We start from the raw sequence: 17,279 nt of genomic DNA, 5'->3' as shown, positions 1-17,279 counted from the left end.
AGCACTTGGTGTTTGTAAAGCAGAGTAGGAGACGGGGACTTAGCCCACATCCTATATTTACATAATAAACATGTTGGTTTCTTTTTGTAGAAGCTGAAGCCGCCTTCGGTTTGTGTGTGTTTATGGCAGCGTTTGGAACAGCACCCAATGGGGGGGTTTGGTGGTTTAATGGGAGTTTGGTGCTTTAAGCGAGGCTTGATCTCATTGCAGTGCTCCCTGCGAAGGGCAGTTCAGCCTCTCCCAGCTTTCTGCTCAGCTCAGCGGGGCCGGGTCGGACATTATGGCCCCGTTACTTCCAGCCTCATCTTGCTTCCCCACAGCGCAGGCGGCCGCCATCTTGGCCGCGGGGTAGGCCGGGAGCGAAGCGCAATGCTTGTGGAGGGGGTGATGCTCAATACGCATGCGCGACGGCAGGGAGGACGGCTGGGTGGAGCGGCGCATGCGCATTGCTCAGGAGGGCGGGCGGCGGCGCATGCGCAGTGCAGAGGCGGCTGTGGTGGGGGGGGGTGCCGCCGCCGAGGCCGTGTGAGGGAGCCTGGCACAAAATGGCGGCGGGGGGGCGGGCGCTGCGCGCGGAGGGGGCCGGCGAGTGACCGAGCCACCACCGCCCCGCGGTGCTGCTGGTTGGGGGGGGGGGGGGGACGAAGCGGAGACGGCCCCGTGCGGCTGCCGAACCGACCTCGGAACGCGGCCCGGCCTCTCGGTGTGGGGCCGCCTCGTTCTCCACACACCCCCCCACACCCTCCGTTTCTCCTCCCAACCCCCCCCGGGACCGTGACGGCGGGCGGCGGCCGCGGCCCCGCGGGGCTGTGAAGGCCGGGAGCGCCGCCGCCGTCCGCGCGGCCCCGCCTGGGAGAGCAGGGCACGAAGATGGCGGCGGGCGGCGGAGGCGGCGGCAGGGCCTCATCATCATCGGCCGCGTCCTCGTCGGCCGGAGCGTTGGAGGCCTCGCTCGATAGGAAGCTGCAGGCGGTGACCAACACTATGGAGTCCATCCAAGGCCTTTCGTCGTGGTGTTTGGAGAACAAACGGCACCACAGCACCATCGTCTACCACTGGATGAAGTGGCTGCGGCGCTGTGAGTGCGGGCAGCGGTCGGACCGGGCCGCCCCTTTTCCCCCCATCCCGTCCTTCTGGTTCCCTTTGGTGGGGTTATGCGGCCCTTATGGAGCTCCGTGTTGGGGATAGGGAGCAGTTCCCACTCCTGACGGGGTTCCTTTCCTCTCAAACGCTTTGGAAACTTGAGATTGGGTTTCCTATTCCGTGCTCCAAAGGCTGATCCCGCACTGTGGTGTTGGGACGGGTCCGTGTCGGTGTGTTTGGAAAGGAGCAGTTTCATGGCAGAGTTCCTTTGGTTGGATGCTGCCAAAGCTCAGGGCTGGCGGTGGGGCTCTGTGTGATGGTGGGGCTCTATGTGATGGTGGGGCTCAGCACGGTGCTTACAACACAGTATTATGGGGGGGGGGGAAGTTGTGATGGTGTTGTGTCAAAGCTCTGCCCAGCTCAACTTGATGGAGCTCTCAGATCTGACGTGCTTTGAGGTGTGATTTCGCAGAGGCCTTTCGGTATGGCTTCACTCCTGGGCTGGCTTTCAGCTTAGCGTCGCCTCTGTGTGCTTTGGGATATATAAATGGAGTCGTTGTAGACGAGCTGTGGTACTGTTGGGCCTCTGGAATGATGCTTTGTGCTTGGCCTTAGTTGTTGTAGAGCATCGTTTGGAAACATTGGAGTGTTCGCTGCTGTGGAGTGGGGGGTTGTGACCATCCTGTTCTACAGGAAACACAGCCTGACATCGATAAGAAGGAAACATGTTGGGTGCCAAAACTCAGATTTGGTGAATGCCAGCAATGGTACAAGAGTGGCAAAGTTCCTGTTTTCTAAGCAAGGTTGAGTTCTAGCTGCTGCCTGGCTGATGCGTGAAGGTTTGGTGTGTTGGAGGAGCTAAAGCAGAGCAACACTACACAATGACAATATTGTGCTGAACCTTTTGTAAAGCCGTGCTGCGACCCTACATGCATTTTGGTAGTATGGAGTGGAGGGTGAAGAGGTGCTGTGTGTGCTCTGGGGGTTGTTTTGGTGATGCCTGGTAATGTGTCAAGCAATCTGTCAACCCTAAAAGGTACAGCTGAATAGTGGGTGGGGTCCAGAAGCCACAAGGATGCTCCAGAGGATGGAGCACATCTATGGAGAGAGGCTGAGAGCTTGGGGGGTTCAGCCTGGAGAAGAGAAAGCTCGTTGTGGCCTTCAAGTATCTAAAGGGAGCTCATAAACAGTGGGTAAAGCAAGTGATGTGTGTGATAGGATAAGAAGGAATGGCTTTAAATTACAAGAGGGGAGACTTAGGTTAAATGATAGGAGGAAATTGTTTAGCCAGAGGCGTCTCAATGCTGGCACTGCTGCCCTGAGAAATGTGGGTGCCCCAGGCCATGGATGGAGCCCTGGGCAGCTTGAGCTGGTGGGGTACCCAGCTTATGGGGGGCTGTGAGGTCCCTTCTGACCCAACCCAGCTTATGGGGGGCTGTGAGGTCCCTTCTGACCCAACCCAGCTTATGGGGGGCTGTGAGGTCCCTTCTGACCCAACCCAGCTTATGGGGGGCTGTGAGGTCCCCTCTGACCTAACCCAGCTTATGGGGTGCTGTGAGGTCCCTTCTGACCCAACCCAACTTATGTGGGGCTGTGAGGTCCCTTCTGACCCAACCCACCTTATGGGGGGCTGTGAGGTCCTTTCTGACCCAACCCAGCTTATGGGGGGCTGTGAGGTCCCTTCTGACCCAACCCAGCTTATGGGGGGCTGTGAGGTCCTTTCTGACCCAACCCAGCTTATGGGGGGCTGTGAGGTCCCTTCTGACCCAACCCAGCTTATGGGGGGCTGTGAGGTCCCTTCTGACCCAACCCAGCTTATGGGGGGCTTTGAGGTCCCTTCTGACCCAACCCAGCTTATGGGGGGCTGTGAGGTCCTTTCTGACCCAACCCAGCTTATGGGGGGCTGTGAGGTCCTTTCTGACCCAACCCAGCTTATGGGGGGCTGTGAGGCCCCTTCTGACCCAACCCAGCTTATGGGGGGCTTTGAAGTGCCTTCTGACCCAACCCAGCTTATGGGGGGCTGTGAGGCCCCTTCTGACCCAACCCAGCTTATGGGGGGCTTTGAGGTCCCTTCTGACCCAACCCAGCTTATGGGGGCTGTGAGGTCCCTTCTGACCCAACCCAGCTTATGGGGGGCTGTGAGGTCCCTTCTGACCCAACCCAGCTTATGTGGGGCTGTGAGGTCCCTTCTGACCCAACCCAGCTTATCGGGGGCTGTGAGGTCCTTTCTGACCCAACCAGGAGGTGATTCCATGTGCCATAAGCTCAGATCTCTGCCACTGGTTGCTGGAGTTTGTCTTAACGTTGATCTGATGGGAGAAAAATCACATTGAACTTAGTGAAACATTTATTTCTTGTTAGTGCACTTAGTGATTAAAAAGTGATGTAAGAACCTGTTTGTACCCAAGGAATAGCTTTGCCTGGGCTGTCAGTGCTATAAATTCACACAAGGCAAAGCACTGTGTGTTTATCTTCTTCAGAGCTCGTCTCTGGAGCCCTGCATTCGCTGTGGTCACAGCAGTTTTCTTTCTCCTCCTGGCACAGGTGGTTCTGCTCCACTCCTCCACTCAGGGAGCTGCCAAAGTCCCTTTTCAAGCACATTCCTTTGACGCTGCCCCTTCCTTCTCATTTACGCTCCTTCATTAGTCCTTCCCTTATTCCAAGGTTCATCAGAAGTCTTTATTCTTTCTTTGGGGGCCATGGATGCTCTGCTTCTGTCCTTCCAAGCTCCTGTTGGTTATAAGCTGTCAGTACCAGGCTGGATTTCTGTTTGGTTCCGAGGTTGCCCTGGTGCATCCCCCATGTTTGTGAGGATTGCTTAGCACCTCACAGCCCTCTCCAGTAACATGACTGAATAGCCAAGAGCTTATTGTGCTCTCTGGAAGAAGCCCAGAACCTTAAGGGGTGAAGGGGACTTCTAAAGCTCTTCCCAAGGTTGGTTCCCTATAGCAGGCCACACTATACCTAGTGTCCAGGTGAGTCTCAAGAGACTCCCCCACCTCTCTGGGCAGCTTGTGCCAAAGCTCTGTCACATTCAGACCGAACTCCCTGGGTTCTGGTTTGTGTCCTGTGCCCTTTTCTAGTCACTGGGCACCACTGAACAGAGCCTGACGCCCACCTTTCACAGAATCACAGAATGACCCGGGTTGGAAGGGACCTCAAGGATCATGTAGTTCCAACACCCCTGCCTGGCAGGGCCACCAAACATACACCTTTACTAGATCAGGTTGCCCAGGAGACCCCATAGATCCCCATAAAGACCCAATAGAGACCCCATAGATCCCCATAGAGACCCCATAGAGACCCCATAGATCCCCATAGAGACCCCATAGATCCCCATAGATCAGGTTGCCCATGGCCCCGTCCAACCTGGCCTTGAACACCTCACGGGGCATCCACAACCTCCCTGGGCAGCCTGTTCCAGGCCCTAACCACTCTCCTAGTGAAGAGCTTCCCCCTAACATCCAACCTAAATCTTCCCTCTTTTAACTTCAAATCATTTCCCCGTGTCCTGCTTTCAGATGGGGACCTCTCAACCTTCTCCTGGTGAACATCCCCAGGGTTCTCAGCCTTTCCCCACTGGGAGGTGTTCCAATCTCCCACTACTCTGCAGTTCTCTGCATAGAACCGAGGAACTCAGTGCTGGGCCCAGTGCTGCAGCTGTGGCCTCCCCAGAGCAAAGCAGAGGGGATGAGCACCCCAGGGTCCTGTTGGCCTTCAGGGCTCACTGCTGCCTCTTGCTCAGCCCTTTGGCCACCAGGAGCTCCAGAAGACAACTCAGTGATGGAAATACCTCTATTGGACGTTAGCTCCAAGCTGCTCCAAGTGCTGGCAGTGCAACCAGACCAGATGCACGCGCCTCTGTTGTCAGTCACCCTTTCCTGCTGTTTCCCATTTGAGCCAAGGCAGCCTGAAGCGTGACGGAGGAGGAGGAGCTTCTCACCCCTCAGATGTGGCTGGGATTGCCTTGTGCAAAGTGCACCTTGGGGCCAAAGGCAGGTTGTTTCCTTCACACAGCTTTCCTGCAGCTCACACGGTGGTTATGCAGCTGGGTGCTGCTGGGTACACTCGGGAGTGGATTCTGGTTCTTGTGCCACGTGGGTGGGTTTGGTTCCAACAAGCTTCATACTGAGGGGATAACATCAATTGTGCTGAGGTTCAGCACAAGGCAGTGGAGGTTCAGTGTGCCAGTGCTGCCAGGTTGGTGTGCTTTGTGCTGTTTCCTTAGGCACAGTAGAAGCCCTTTCACCATCAGTGTGGGATTTGGGATGAGTGGTGGTGCACGGAGGGGACTTCACACAGGCACAGCTTTTCATGTGTGAATGTGCTGTGTCATTCACGAGCGGAGATTGTCTGCTCTACAATAAGGCCATTGAAATAGCAGCATTCAATATGCTGCAAGTGAGCTATGCCCATATTTCTGCAGGTACACTGCTTGCAGTAAGTACACTGGTGGCCACTCTTATCTCTCTGTGCCTGAGATGAACGCAGGAGGAGAGATGTGTTACATTCATCATTCAGTTTCCAATCAAACTGTACAAGTATGTTGTTGTCAGCTGCCAAATATGAACACAGTGTGTGCATGAGGGGTTTTATCAGGTGTGATGTGAGGTGTGAGTGCAAGCTGTGGCTTTCTTTCTGGTTGGCTCAGAGCTGGAAAGGTTGGGCTGTTACAGAGGGTCAGCAGGAGTTTGAGTTACCACAGTGGGTTTTTTGGTTGGCTTTTGTTGTGGGTTTGGGTTTTTTTGTGTGGTAAAGGCTGCATAGTGCAGGTCAGGGGTTGTGCTGAGAGCACCATATTCCTCTTCTCTGAATGCTTCTTGGCTGGAAACCTGGAGATGGGAGCAGTGGGGACAGTGGAATCACCCGTAAGAATGGAGCTTCAGCACAGCATGAAGCCTCTGCCCCAAGCTGCCCAGGTCCTGAAGATCCAGGGCAGTCAGAGAAACATGCTGATGGCCAACACCACCAGGGTGCAGCCCATAGGGACACCCAAGGAAGGTGGATGTCTGCTCCGCACTCCCACGAGCTCCAGCAAAGCAAGATATTGTCACTGTTCCTATATTTAAATCCTAACGTGATGTAGTTAAATTAAGTGAAATTAAATGAATTAGCATGTAGATCAGCTTACTGAGCAACAAGCGCTGTTACTGCTCCGTTTAAGAGAAGGTTCGATGGAATAATTGAATTTGGAATTGGATATAGGTAAGATAAAAGAGGAGTTTGGTTTAGATGTTTCGAGTGAGAGCAGCAGGGCAGGTGTGTTGTTGCCTGGGGATGCAGTGGTAGGAGGTTCAGGGACCAAAGCTAATGCCAGAACAGCAGGAACTCTCATGCTGCTGAGGATTTGCTTTGAGCCAGATGCATTGAAATGATGGATCTGGGGCCAGGAGGGCTTTGTGGTCTCTCTAAGCCCAAGTCAGAAAGGAGGCCTGGCATTAGGAGTGAATGGCATTGACTTATGGGGAGCTCTGTGAGTCGCCCTCTCAAGCTTTTTATCATGGTTCTGAACTTGCTGTTGCACACAGCACTGATGGAAATGCTGAACAAAAGCAGGCCCCTACCTTATGTCAGAAATGCTGCAGACATCACTTCTCCTACCTGATAACATACCTGTGTTTTCTTTTTGATCTTCAGCTGCCTTTCCTCATCGACTGAATCTCTTTTACTTGGCCAATGATGTCATACAGAACTGCAAGAGAAAAAACGCCATCGTATTCCGTGACACATTTGCAGAAGTGCTTCCTGAAGCGGCTTCTTTAGTGAAGTAAGTAACAGTGTGAGGTTTAACGTCTCAGAGAAGTGATGTTTCTTTTCCTCCTCCACGTTGCAGGTGTCTCAAACCCTCCAGAAACAGGAGCAAAATGTCATATTGTGTTCATTAGTTCATTCTTCTTAACAACAGTGTGTGGCTTGAATTTCACTCAGAGGCCTTGCAGTGGGAATTAGTCTTCATCTGGGCAGATAGCCCCTGTCTGAAGGCTCTTTTAGTGATGTATAATTGCTTACATTGTTCTAGAATCATGAGAAGTGGAAGATAAAAGCCAGTATGCTCTTTTTTAGGGATCCGTCGGTTTCCAAATCTATAGAAAGAATCTTCAAAATCTGGGAGGACAGAAATGTGTACCCTGAGGAGACCATTTTGGCATTGAAAGAAGCTCTGAGTAAGTGATTTGCCTTTCATGTTTCTTAACTTATGAACTTATAGGTGAGTTCAGTGTGAACATATCTGAGGTGATTGAACAGAATGCATTTGTTGTGCATTTGTGTTCTTCTCACATTTGCGTGGAACAAAAAACATAAAGATAGTGAGAGGTTGCAAGGAGTATTGAATGTGTTTCCTGCACTTTCCTGAAGACAATTCTGCGTCCTCCAACGTAAGCTGGGGTTGTTCCAGCTGATAGTAAAGACATCAGGAGTGCAAAGCACTCTTGGAAGTGTTGAAGTGTGTCCTGGCAGAGGACCTGAGGCTGCAGCTTTTCCTTTGAGGTGTGAATGCTCTTAATCTCGAGCTGAGTCTCAGTGTGGGCTGAAGAACTACAGTGGTTTTGTTCCTTTCTTTCTCAGCTTTAGTATTAAGTTGGTTTTGCTGTTCGTATTTGTTGTGTAGGAAAACAGGCTGCAAGCAAAGCTGCATGTATGTCCTTGAGAATAAGAGAACTCTGCTTAAAAACTGAAATCACTCACTGGCTGTAGGCACGTGTGGTCACTTGCAGCCAGAAATTAGCCAACACTGTGGCCCTTGACTTGAAGGAAATCAGTTTGTGTTTCTACTTCATTTGGTTACCTCACTGACAGCCAAAGGAGCTTCAGGAAATCCTCATCTGTGGTTTTGAAGAGCCAGTTGTAGTCACTGCAGGAGAGATGCAATATCTTGGGCTCAGGGTCTGGCACATGAAAAGGATTCAGTGGAGCATTGCATGTCAAGAAACGAAGTGTATGCATATGTCCTGAAATCTTTCTTAGCTGCTGTAATTTTTAAGCAAACATCTTTCAGTTCGTTTGCGAAGTAGCTGTTGTGGCTGTTTATCCAGCTTGCATTACGTGTCTGTTGAATGCTCGTTTCCTAAAAGCCCATCTGAGGAGAACAGTGGTGTAGTTTTGTTGTCAGTTGCATTGTGTTTTTCCTTCTTATTTTGGTTATGAGTGTGATTTTTGAACTGTCTCAGTGCAAGGGCAAACAGAAACTTGATTTAAAAATGGAAGACCATCCCACAAGTTGCTGTATCCCTGAGTAAACTTAGGTTCTCTTAGGCATCCAGCAGCTCATCGAAGGAATTTGGTCTAGGTATTTTAAAACAAATTTCTGTTCACTCTTTTTACCATACAACCATATGGCACCAAAACCAGATTCTTAAAGGAATCCCATAATGCCAGACTGCAAAAAATGAAATGTTTTCCAGGTACCACTTTCAAAACTCAGAAGCAGCTGAAAGAAACTCTGAACAAACAACCGAATAAGCCGTGGAAGAAATCTCAAAGTAAGGAAACAATGTGAACTCTCTGAACTAATATAAAAATTGCCTTCTCGAGGAAGAAAGGCTATAGCCCAAAATGGGCAGAGTACCTGGACTAAAATACGAGCCAGCATGCACCTTCCAGGCTTGTAAAGCTCCTTACAGACTAATGTGTAAAGCACCAAGGAGTTGTTACTAGAGAACCACTTTTTAAAGGAATGAAGTATGGAGGAAAAAAAAGTCTTTTGAGAGCAGAGGTTATGAACAGTAGAGGAAAGATCGGGTGAAACCTCTTGGAAACTGGCATTAGACTATGCAGAGATGGAGAGAAGACAGACAGAACCTTGTACTTTGGCAGCAGGAAGGCATGGTGAAAGCTACCTGCATGCTCAGGAACACATCTTCAACAGCAAAGTAGATGATAGGATAAAAGAAAACTGGAAGCTGGCAGTGCAGATAATCGTGAACTTTTCCATCCAGCATTATCAGAATGCAGTCTAGCTGGAAATGGGTTTGTAATACAGCGATCTCACTGACCTTGCTATACACTAAAGTCTTGAATGCTCAATAAAGCAGGATGATGGAATGTTAGGTGTAAGATGCAGCATACATCTGCCTGTGCAAGTGCTGAGATCAGAAGGTTAACAAAAGAGCTTGGAAGCTTTTATTTCTTGGCTAACATCACAAGCTGCTTTCCCAGACAAAAGTGCACTGTAAATTCAGCATGGACGAAGGATGTATCATTTCACTTCTTATCAGATGTTTCTCCTGTTTTGTCCAGAAACAAATGGATTTAGTGTCTCCTGATGGTGGGATTCCATCCGTCCTCACCACTGCTGAGGGAGTAGTAACACGAGAGAGTTATCAGAATAGAAGTAGGAGTTTATTTTTAAGGCTGAGAACTTGGTTAAGCCTTGTAAGTAGTAAAGAAGGGCCACATCACAAGGAAATAATGAGCTGTGTGTCTGGCATTTAGGAAACGCTTCTACTTTCCTTTGTAGAGAGGTCTAAACTGTCATCCAATAGGGCTGCCAGGTGAGCCTTGCGTAGACCAACTGCAGAGCTGAAAAAGGTGAACTTTTATAGCACATAAATTCTATAAAGCTGTGGTATAATTTGTTGGCCTCAATCAAAGACAATCTAGCTAATGGAAAGCTAGAGCACTGAGGGACATGTGTGTGGAGGGAGAGCTGCAGTGAGTAACAACAGCCTGTGAGTCCTTCGTTGTGTTGAAATACTTTAATTAGAGCTGCCTTTCTTGACTTTTGCTTAGCATCAGTATGTCATTCCTTGATTTCTTTACACTTTCTCTTTATTCCAGCAGCATCCACAAACCCCAAAGCCGCTTTGAAGTCCAAGATCGTTGCTGAATTCAGAGTAAGTCTTCTAGTTGAGATGTTTGGTTGCACTAACCTCTGTCCTTAGTCTGTAACTTTTGTGTAGCTTACATCCACCAGCAGCATAAGCTTGCTCAGAAGCTCTGCTATTCAGTATTCTTTTGTTCCTTGGTGTATAGTGGCTGCTAGGTGTCTCAGCTGCAGTTTCTATTTAGAGCTGAGTCCCACCCCTTTTGTGAACTGTTAAGGACAGTGGGGCAGTTGAAAAGTGTTCTGAGCTGCATGGAGACTCACTGCAGAAGTAGTGATTTTCCTTTGGAATAACCTGGTGCAACAGAGCAGTTCACCTTCTCAGGAGCAGCGTGAAATCCAAAGGCTGCACTTTGAAGGGCTGGCTGCACAGACAGTGCCCACTGAGGTGTATGGGCAGACCACCTTATTGAGGCATAGCTTAGGGTGGCCAAGGAATTCTTGGCAGTACATTTATCTTAACTGGGTGCCCAGAATGTGTAAGATGCATGGCTGAAAAGCAAGCTGACCAGCAAAGGCAATGATTTATTAAGAAATAAAACCTGAAAAGGTCCATCCCTGCTTTTAATTGTCCCAACACTGTTTGTTGCTGAAGAGGGTCTGTGGTGGTTGCTTTGTAAAGCTCTTCTGCAGAATGTGATGAGGATGCTTTTCTTATTTCATTTTTCAGCCACAGTCTCTCATTGATGAACTGCTATTATATAAGCGCTCGGAAGACCAGATAGAACTGAAGGAGAAGCAGCTTTCCACCATGAGAGTGGATGTATGCAGCACCGAAACACTTAAATGCTTAAAAGGTAAAGGCAGTCTAATGTATAAAAAAACTGATATAATAAAACCTTAACAGCTCTGGGAACTCACCATTTCTGTTGAGCCTTAAGCCAGAAATTGGATTCTGTGCAGTTAAGAACCAGTAAACAGGTGCCTAAAATACTTAATTTGAAATTGTATTTAGAAACTAGCTGATAAAGGCATAGACAGTGAGACTCTACTGCGTACCATTCACAGATGCCCTCACTCATCCTTAGGGCATGAATTCTTGACCTGTTCAGTTCACCTTAAATAACTTCAGATTTAATATCTGAGAGCTGGTTGGTGGGTAACAGTTCACATGTGTGGTGTTCATCTCCTTCTAGACAAAACAGGTGGAAAGAAGTTCTCCAAGGAGTTTGAAGAAGCAAGCTCAAAGCTGGAAGAGTTTGTGAATGGCTTAGACAAGCAAGTGAAAAATGGCCCCTCTTTAACTGAAGCCCTGGAGAATGCTGGGATATTTTATGAAGCACAGTATAAGGAAGTCAAGGTGGTAGCAAATGTAAGTAGGAGTTTCCTTCATCTTCCTCAGGCAGGCTGATCTTTGCTTGTTCTTTTGGGCATGTTAGAGGCTGGAAAATACAACATCTGTTTATGAAAAAGGAGACTATACAAATGAGTGGGTCAGAAGCTGGGTTTTACTTCCTTGACGAAGTTCTGTAGCACTTCTACGTTTTTAAATGTGGAGAAAATTGCACTTTTCCTAAGAAATCCTGAGTTCTGGAAGCCGTACTAGGTGTAATCTAGATGAGCAGACTGAGAGAATCTGTTAAAAAATGGCTTTTATGAAAGTTTGGTCCTTGCTCTGTTAGTCAGACTGAAGATCCACGTTCTGACTGCGGTGTATTCAGTGCAGGGTACAGATAATTGAAAACTGAAATGATTTTCTAAGGATGTGTTATAATTTCTGTTATGCTGAGGCATGTTATCGTCTTGTTAAATAAATATCAACGTCCTTTCTGTCCCAGGCTTATAAAACATTTGCTAATAGAGTGAGCAATCTGAAGAAAAAGCTGGATCAACTGAAAGCAACACTTCCTGATCCGGAGGAGTCTCCTGTCCCTTCTCCAAGTATGGATGCCCCATCTCCAACAGGCTCTGAGTCCCCCTTCCAGGGAATGGGGGAAGAGGATAACTCTCATTCTCCAGCAGTTGGAAGCCGTAAGCCGGGATCTCCGGAGCCCGTGACAGATAATCGGGATGTGGAGGACATGGAGCTGTCTGATGTAGAGGATGATACGTCTAAAATTATTGGTATGTTCTGTGGGAGCAGCAGAGTCATTGTGTGGGGATTGCAGCCTTTCTTGGGCCTATTTTTGAACCCAGTGTTGGTGTAAAACCCTGATTGGACTCTGGATGGAGCACTTGGGTTTCAGTCCTCTCACCCCAGCAGGGAAGTCACAATCTGTGACCATCCCAGCCCCTAAGCTAAGCACAAAAATGCTGTTTGTTTGTTTGTTTCCTCTAACATATCTTACAGGAATCACTTGAGTTCTCTAACTGGGGTTAAATAAGGCACACGTTGAAAATCCTGTACCTGGAGTAATCCTTTATAGACAGAGTGATAACCCAGCTCTCGTTTCCACCCCTCCTATCCCCCTCTCCCTGATGCAGTGGAAGAAAGGAAGGAAAAGCAAGCTGCTCCAACTTCAGCACCTGTGAAGACTGAAAATACCCCCAAAGTGGTGCCATGTACCACTGCCACAGCCACAACCTCAGTGACAGTGACAGCACCTGCCCCAGCTCCGAAGCCAGTGAGCTCAGCTCCCATCTCTTCATCACCAGCTCTTGCTTTGCCCAACCTCGCCAATGTTGACCTGGCAAAGATCAGCTCCATTCTTAGCAGTTTAACTTCTGTAATGAAAAACACAGGTGAGTGCTGAAGTGGTGCTGACACAAGTGTTTGGCTTTGAGGCGCTGGTAATGGAGTTTTGTTTTGTAATCTTTCATTAAAGGAAAGTGGTTGCGAAATAAACATGAATTAATTGTTACTTAAAAGATTTGGCTGAGTTTCTCTTAACGTGATTGTTGGCTTTATGAGCCTCTCTGTGCACATGGAACTCTGTTGCAGTTGTATGTGTGGAAAACATGAGCCAAGAAAGCACCTGTTAGCAAATCAACATACATGAGTGATGTATGCTTCCACCCTAGGTGTCAGTCCTGCATCAAGACCTTCTCCAGGAACCCCAACAAGCCCCACAACTCTTACTAGTGGCCTGAAAACTCCTGCTATGGGGACTCCATCTGCTCCTTCCAATCCTCTTGCAAATATTCTCTCCAAAGTGGAAATAACTCCTGAAAGCATCCTGTCTGCTCTCTCCAAAACCCAGACTCAGACTGCACCAGCTCTGCAAGGTACTGGAGTGAATGCTGAATGTGACAGGAGACCAAATGGGGTCTTTGTGGTTTCTTTGTGCTCCTCATAGAGCTTTTCTAGAAATTAGAGCAGAAAATCTTGAAAGTGCTATTGCTGCCTCTGCAGCAGTGGTCAGTCATGCAGCATATGTGCCTCTGAGCCACAAAGCCAGGACGAGTTATTACCTGAATTATTCAGTTGTGTGTTCTAATCTATAGGTTAATTTAAGGCTCTGACAAAGGTTTGTGCCTCTGTGGGTACTAACATTAATACTAAAGCATCAAAATCCAGTCATTTTCCTGGCTAAAACATGAAGCAGCTTTAAGGAACATCCATATTAGAACACAGAGATCTTTCCCTTGACAGTAGTTGAAGTTATCTTACCTCTTACCCAAATATCTGATTGCAGCATTCTCTTTTTCAGGTTTGTCGTCTTTGCTTCAGAGTGTTGCTGGAAATACCATTCAGTCAAGTGAAACTGCATCACAGAGCACTACGGCATCACCAGCCAACACAACCGTTCCTTGCTTGAAGGGAAGAAATATTCCTTCCAACACTCAGTCTTTTATATCCAAAACTTTTGGTTACTCTCCAAATTCATCAACCGCTGAGGTTTCCTCAACTTCAGTTAATAAGGCTCCTGTTGGACATACTGCAGGGCTCTCAAGTTCTAGTTTTAAGCCACCAACCAATTCCCTGGGATTTTCCAGCTCCCACCCTCCCAGTTCTTCTTCCCTTTTAACAACAGACACTTCAATGAGTCAATCCTCTGAAATTTCAAAGGCAAAGCTGGAATCAGAGCCCCCTTCTCCAAGCCTGGAGATGAAGATACACAATTTCTTGAAGGGAAATCCTGGCTTCAGTGGTCTAAACTTGAATATTCCAATTTTAAGCAGCTTAGGGTCCAACATCGCACCAGAAAGTCACTCCTCTGACTTTCAACGTGGTCCTACCAGCACTTCCATGGACAACGTGGATGGAACACCAGTCCGCGACGAGCGAAGTGGGACACCCACCCAGGACGAGATGATGGACAAGCCGACCTCTAGTAACGTTGACACTATTTCCTTGCTCTCTAAAATCATGAGCCCTGGTTCTTCTACTCCCAGCAGCACGAGGTCACCTCTTCAGAGCAGAGATGATGGATATCCCCAAGAACTTTCCAATTCTGTTCATACCTACCGGCCCTTCAGCCTGGGCAGAGATTCTCCAGCCGGAATGTACAAGCAGTCTGCAGACAGCATGGAAATACCCTCCTCTTTAATGGACTCCTCTCAGGAGAAGTTTTACCCGGACACATCTTTTCAGGAAGATGAAGATTACCGTGACTTTGATTACTCTGGGCCACCGCCGTCTGCCATGTTAAACCTGGAGAAGAAGCCAGCCAAGTCTATTTTGAAATCAAGTAAGCTATCTGAAGGTGCAGAATATCAGCCAGTCCTGCCAAGCTATGGTCAAAGATCGCAGGATTTTAGCGTCAAGTCGTCGTTTCCTCAGTCAATGAGGTCTATTCTCGATCAGAGTGAGAGCTGCGACACACTATCGACGTCTCCGGGGATGTATGGGAGCTACGGCCTGAGGGGAAACGACTCCACCTCGGATGGATCCCCTTCGCCCAGTAAGAACGATGTTTTTTTTGCACCAGACTCCAATCATAACAACTTGTCCAAACCCGTGGTGCATTCTGGCCTCTCACAGAAGCAGTACCCGGATTCACCCCACTCAATTCCCCACCGGTCACTTTTCTCTTCTCAGAGCACTCTTCCCAGCCCCGCAGGCAGACCGCCTGCGTCAGGCGTGGACAAGGCCCTGGGCTCTTCCATTTCTGCTACATCCACGATTGAATTCAAGAACATGCTAAAAAATGCTTCTCGTAAACCCTCAGAGGAGAAGCATTTCAGCCAGATCTCTAAAAGTACTTCAAATGAAGGGGTTAGCCACAGCCAGGCTGCTGCTTCCAAAGGAGAGCAGCAGCAGCAGCAGCAAGAGGAGCACTACCGCATAGAGACAAGAGTGTCATCATCCTGCTTGGATTTGCCTGACAGCACCGAGGAGAAGGGAGCCCCTATTGAGACGCTGGGCTACCACAATGCATCGAGCAGGGGTATGTCTGGGGAGCCCATCCAGACCGTGGAGTCCATCCGAGTGCTGGGGAAAGGAAGCAGAGGACACGGACGAGAGGCGAACAGGTCGGGGTGGTTTGAGATAAGCAACACGGGGAGCGCCTTTGACAATGGACCCTCGAGCGCGTCGGAGCTGCCCGGCATGGGTGGCTTCCAGGCGCAGTACAAGGAGCGCGTGCCGCCCTTCCAGGAGAGCGTCAACAACTTCAGAACAAACAACTTCAGCCCTGCTTTCGACCACCACATGCCGCCTCCCATCGCTCCTCCTCCTATCGAGCACGGGACTCCTTTCCCCAGGGATCCAGTCGGTCCCCCCGCCGGACCCCCGGCCGCGCCACCTAAGGATCACGGCAGCCTCTTCCCGAGGGATCACTCGGTCCCTCCCCACATGCCGCCCGTGGATCACACCAACCCCTTCTCAAAAGAAACCTCCTCTCCTCTCTCACTGCCCCATGGCGTGCCCCCTCCTCCCTCCGTGGAGCACACCGGGGTCCCCTTCCCCACCCCCCCACCACCCCCTGTCCCTGGGGATCATGCCGGCGTCCCCTTCCCCTCGCAGCCACCGCCAGCCGGGGAGCACGGCGGCGTGCCCTTCCCCGCTCCCCCCCTCGCCGTGGAGCATGGAGGCAGCGCCTTCCCTAAGGAGCACGGTACCGTTCACCAAGGGACGATGAAAGAGCATTTCAATGTGCACGCGGGACCCAGGGAGCCAACCCAGCCCCAGCGGGACCACGGTGGTGCAACCCTGGGCCGCGTCCGCGAAGGCGTGGGGATGGCCTCGCTGGGCAGGGAGCAGCTGGGGCCGACCCGCAGCGTCACCCCTATCGGCCCAGCTCACAGAGACGGTGCGAACCGCGGCGGGATGATGGTCAGAACCCCGCGGGCAGATTTCAGGCCCAGGGAGCCCTTCATGAACAGAGACCCCTTTCACAGCCTGAAGAGGCCGAGGCCGACTTTTGGAAGGGGTTCCCCTTTCTTTGCACCAAAACGCCCCTTTTTCCCCCCCAGGTACTGAAGCAGATGCCGATCTCTTAAGCGAAGGTATTGGGACGTTGTAGGAGCAGTGGAGTAGCGCTTTCACTTGATTTTTCTTTTACTTTTTCTCCCCCCCTCCAACCCCCCCCCCAACCCCCCACCTCCAAAACAAACCCCCCCATATAACACTTTCCTAAATTAAATGTTCTGTATTTTTTCGGTTGTTCATTTCCTAAGGCCATCCCCCCTCCCCTCCCCCCCACCTTTGGTTGGTGCGAGACTAGAGAAAAAAGATGTTTTAACGAAAAGAAGTATTGCTGTTGTAATAAAAACTTCCAGTAGTAGTTGAAAACAAAACAAAACACACACAAAAAAAAAAAAGAAAGATGAAACGCGCGACGTTGGGATGTTCTTTTAGCTGATCACCAAATGGCTTTGGCTCCTGAGTCCTCTGTGTCAGACACGAGGTCAGGGCAGGAGCTCGGCTGCTGGGAGGGGTGAATAAAGGGTCCAAGCGCTTCGTGCTGTGACAAACACCAACCCTTCCTGTGCCTTTCTTGGGGACAAGCCACCTTCCCCCCCTCCTCAATCCCCTCCCCATTGCCTGCAGGTCCCCTCCTGGTTGTGAGGTTTGGGGGGCAGCTGGGAGCATTGGGCATTGCAGCAACACCTCAAAGCTGCCCCAAACATCGCTCACTCCAGGATCCTCTTCCAGCTGCAAACTGACCCACGTGCTCCCCAGCTCCCTGCAGCTCCCTGCCCCCAAAAGAGCAGGGAATTCAGCCTGGTGCAGCACCAGGGCCAGCATGCATCCCTTATATCCCCCCCCCCTCCCCATTACTGCGTCCTCAGCTCCATTATGGGCCCTCCTGTAGATCTTAACCACGTTTGGGGGGGGTGGGGGATGAAAAACACCAAACAAATCCGTTGTCTGTTGTTTGTTTGGGTTCTTATTTTTTTCCTGGGAACACCATTGACTTTGTACGTGTGTATATAATCACTTTTTAATGGCATCTCTTTGTTGACAAACACAAGCAGATCCTGCATGCAGAGCTATGGGGTGATGTCTGCTCCCCCCCCCCCCCATCCCACACACACTCACTCGGGG

The 17,279-nt window shown here is 49.9% G+C and overlaps 1 protein-coding gene across 1 annotated transcript; it reads left to right on the top strand.

Moving 5' to 3' along the window:
- The first annotated feature begins 540 nt into the window (after positions 1 to 540).
- On the top strand, positions 541 to 16,387 carry RPRD2 (regulation of nuclear pre-mRNA domain containing 2). The gene is given in 12 exon segments (XM_015884587.3): positions 541 to 1,078; positions 6,721 to 6,850; positions 7,147 to 7,247; positions 8,487 to 8,564; positions 9,865 to 9,917; positions 10,578 to 10,704; positions 11,044 to 11,219; positions 11,686 to 11,971; positions 12,332 to 12,589; positions 12,869 to 13,072; positions 13,498 to 16,125; positions 16,128 to 16,387. Coding segments are annotated over 12 exon segments (4,353 nt in total). The 5' UTR covers positions 541 to 870; the 3' UTR covers positions 16,232 to 16,387.
- The last annotated feature ends 892 nt before the right edge of the window (positions 16,388 to 17,279 follow it).

The sequence above is a fragment of the Coturnix japonica genome, chromosome 27, assembly GCF_054131305.1.
Source record: "Coturnix japonica strain WE chromosome 27, WE-NBRP24, whole genome shotgun sequence".
In the NCBI taxonomy this organism is placed as follows: domain Eukaryota; kingdom Metazoa; phylum Chordata; class Aves; order Galliformes; family Phasianidae; genus Coturnix; species Coturnix japonica.
This window is presented reverse-complemented; position numbering and strand designations above follow the sequence as displayed.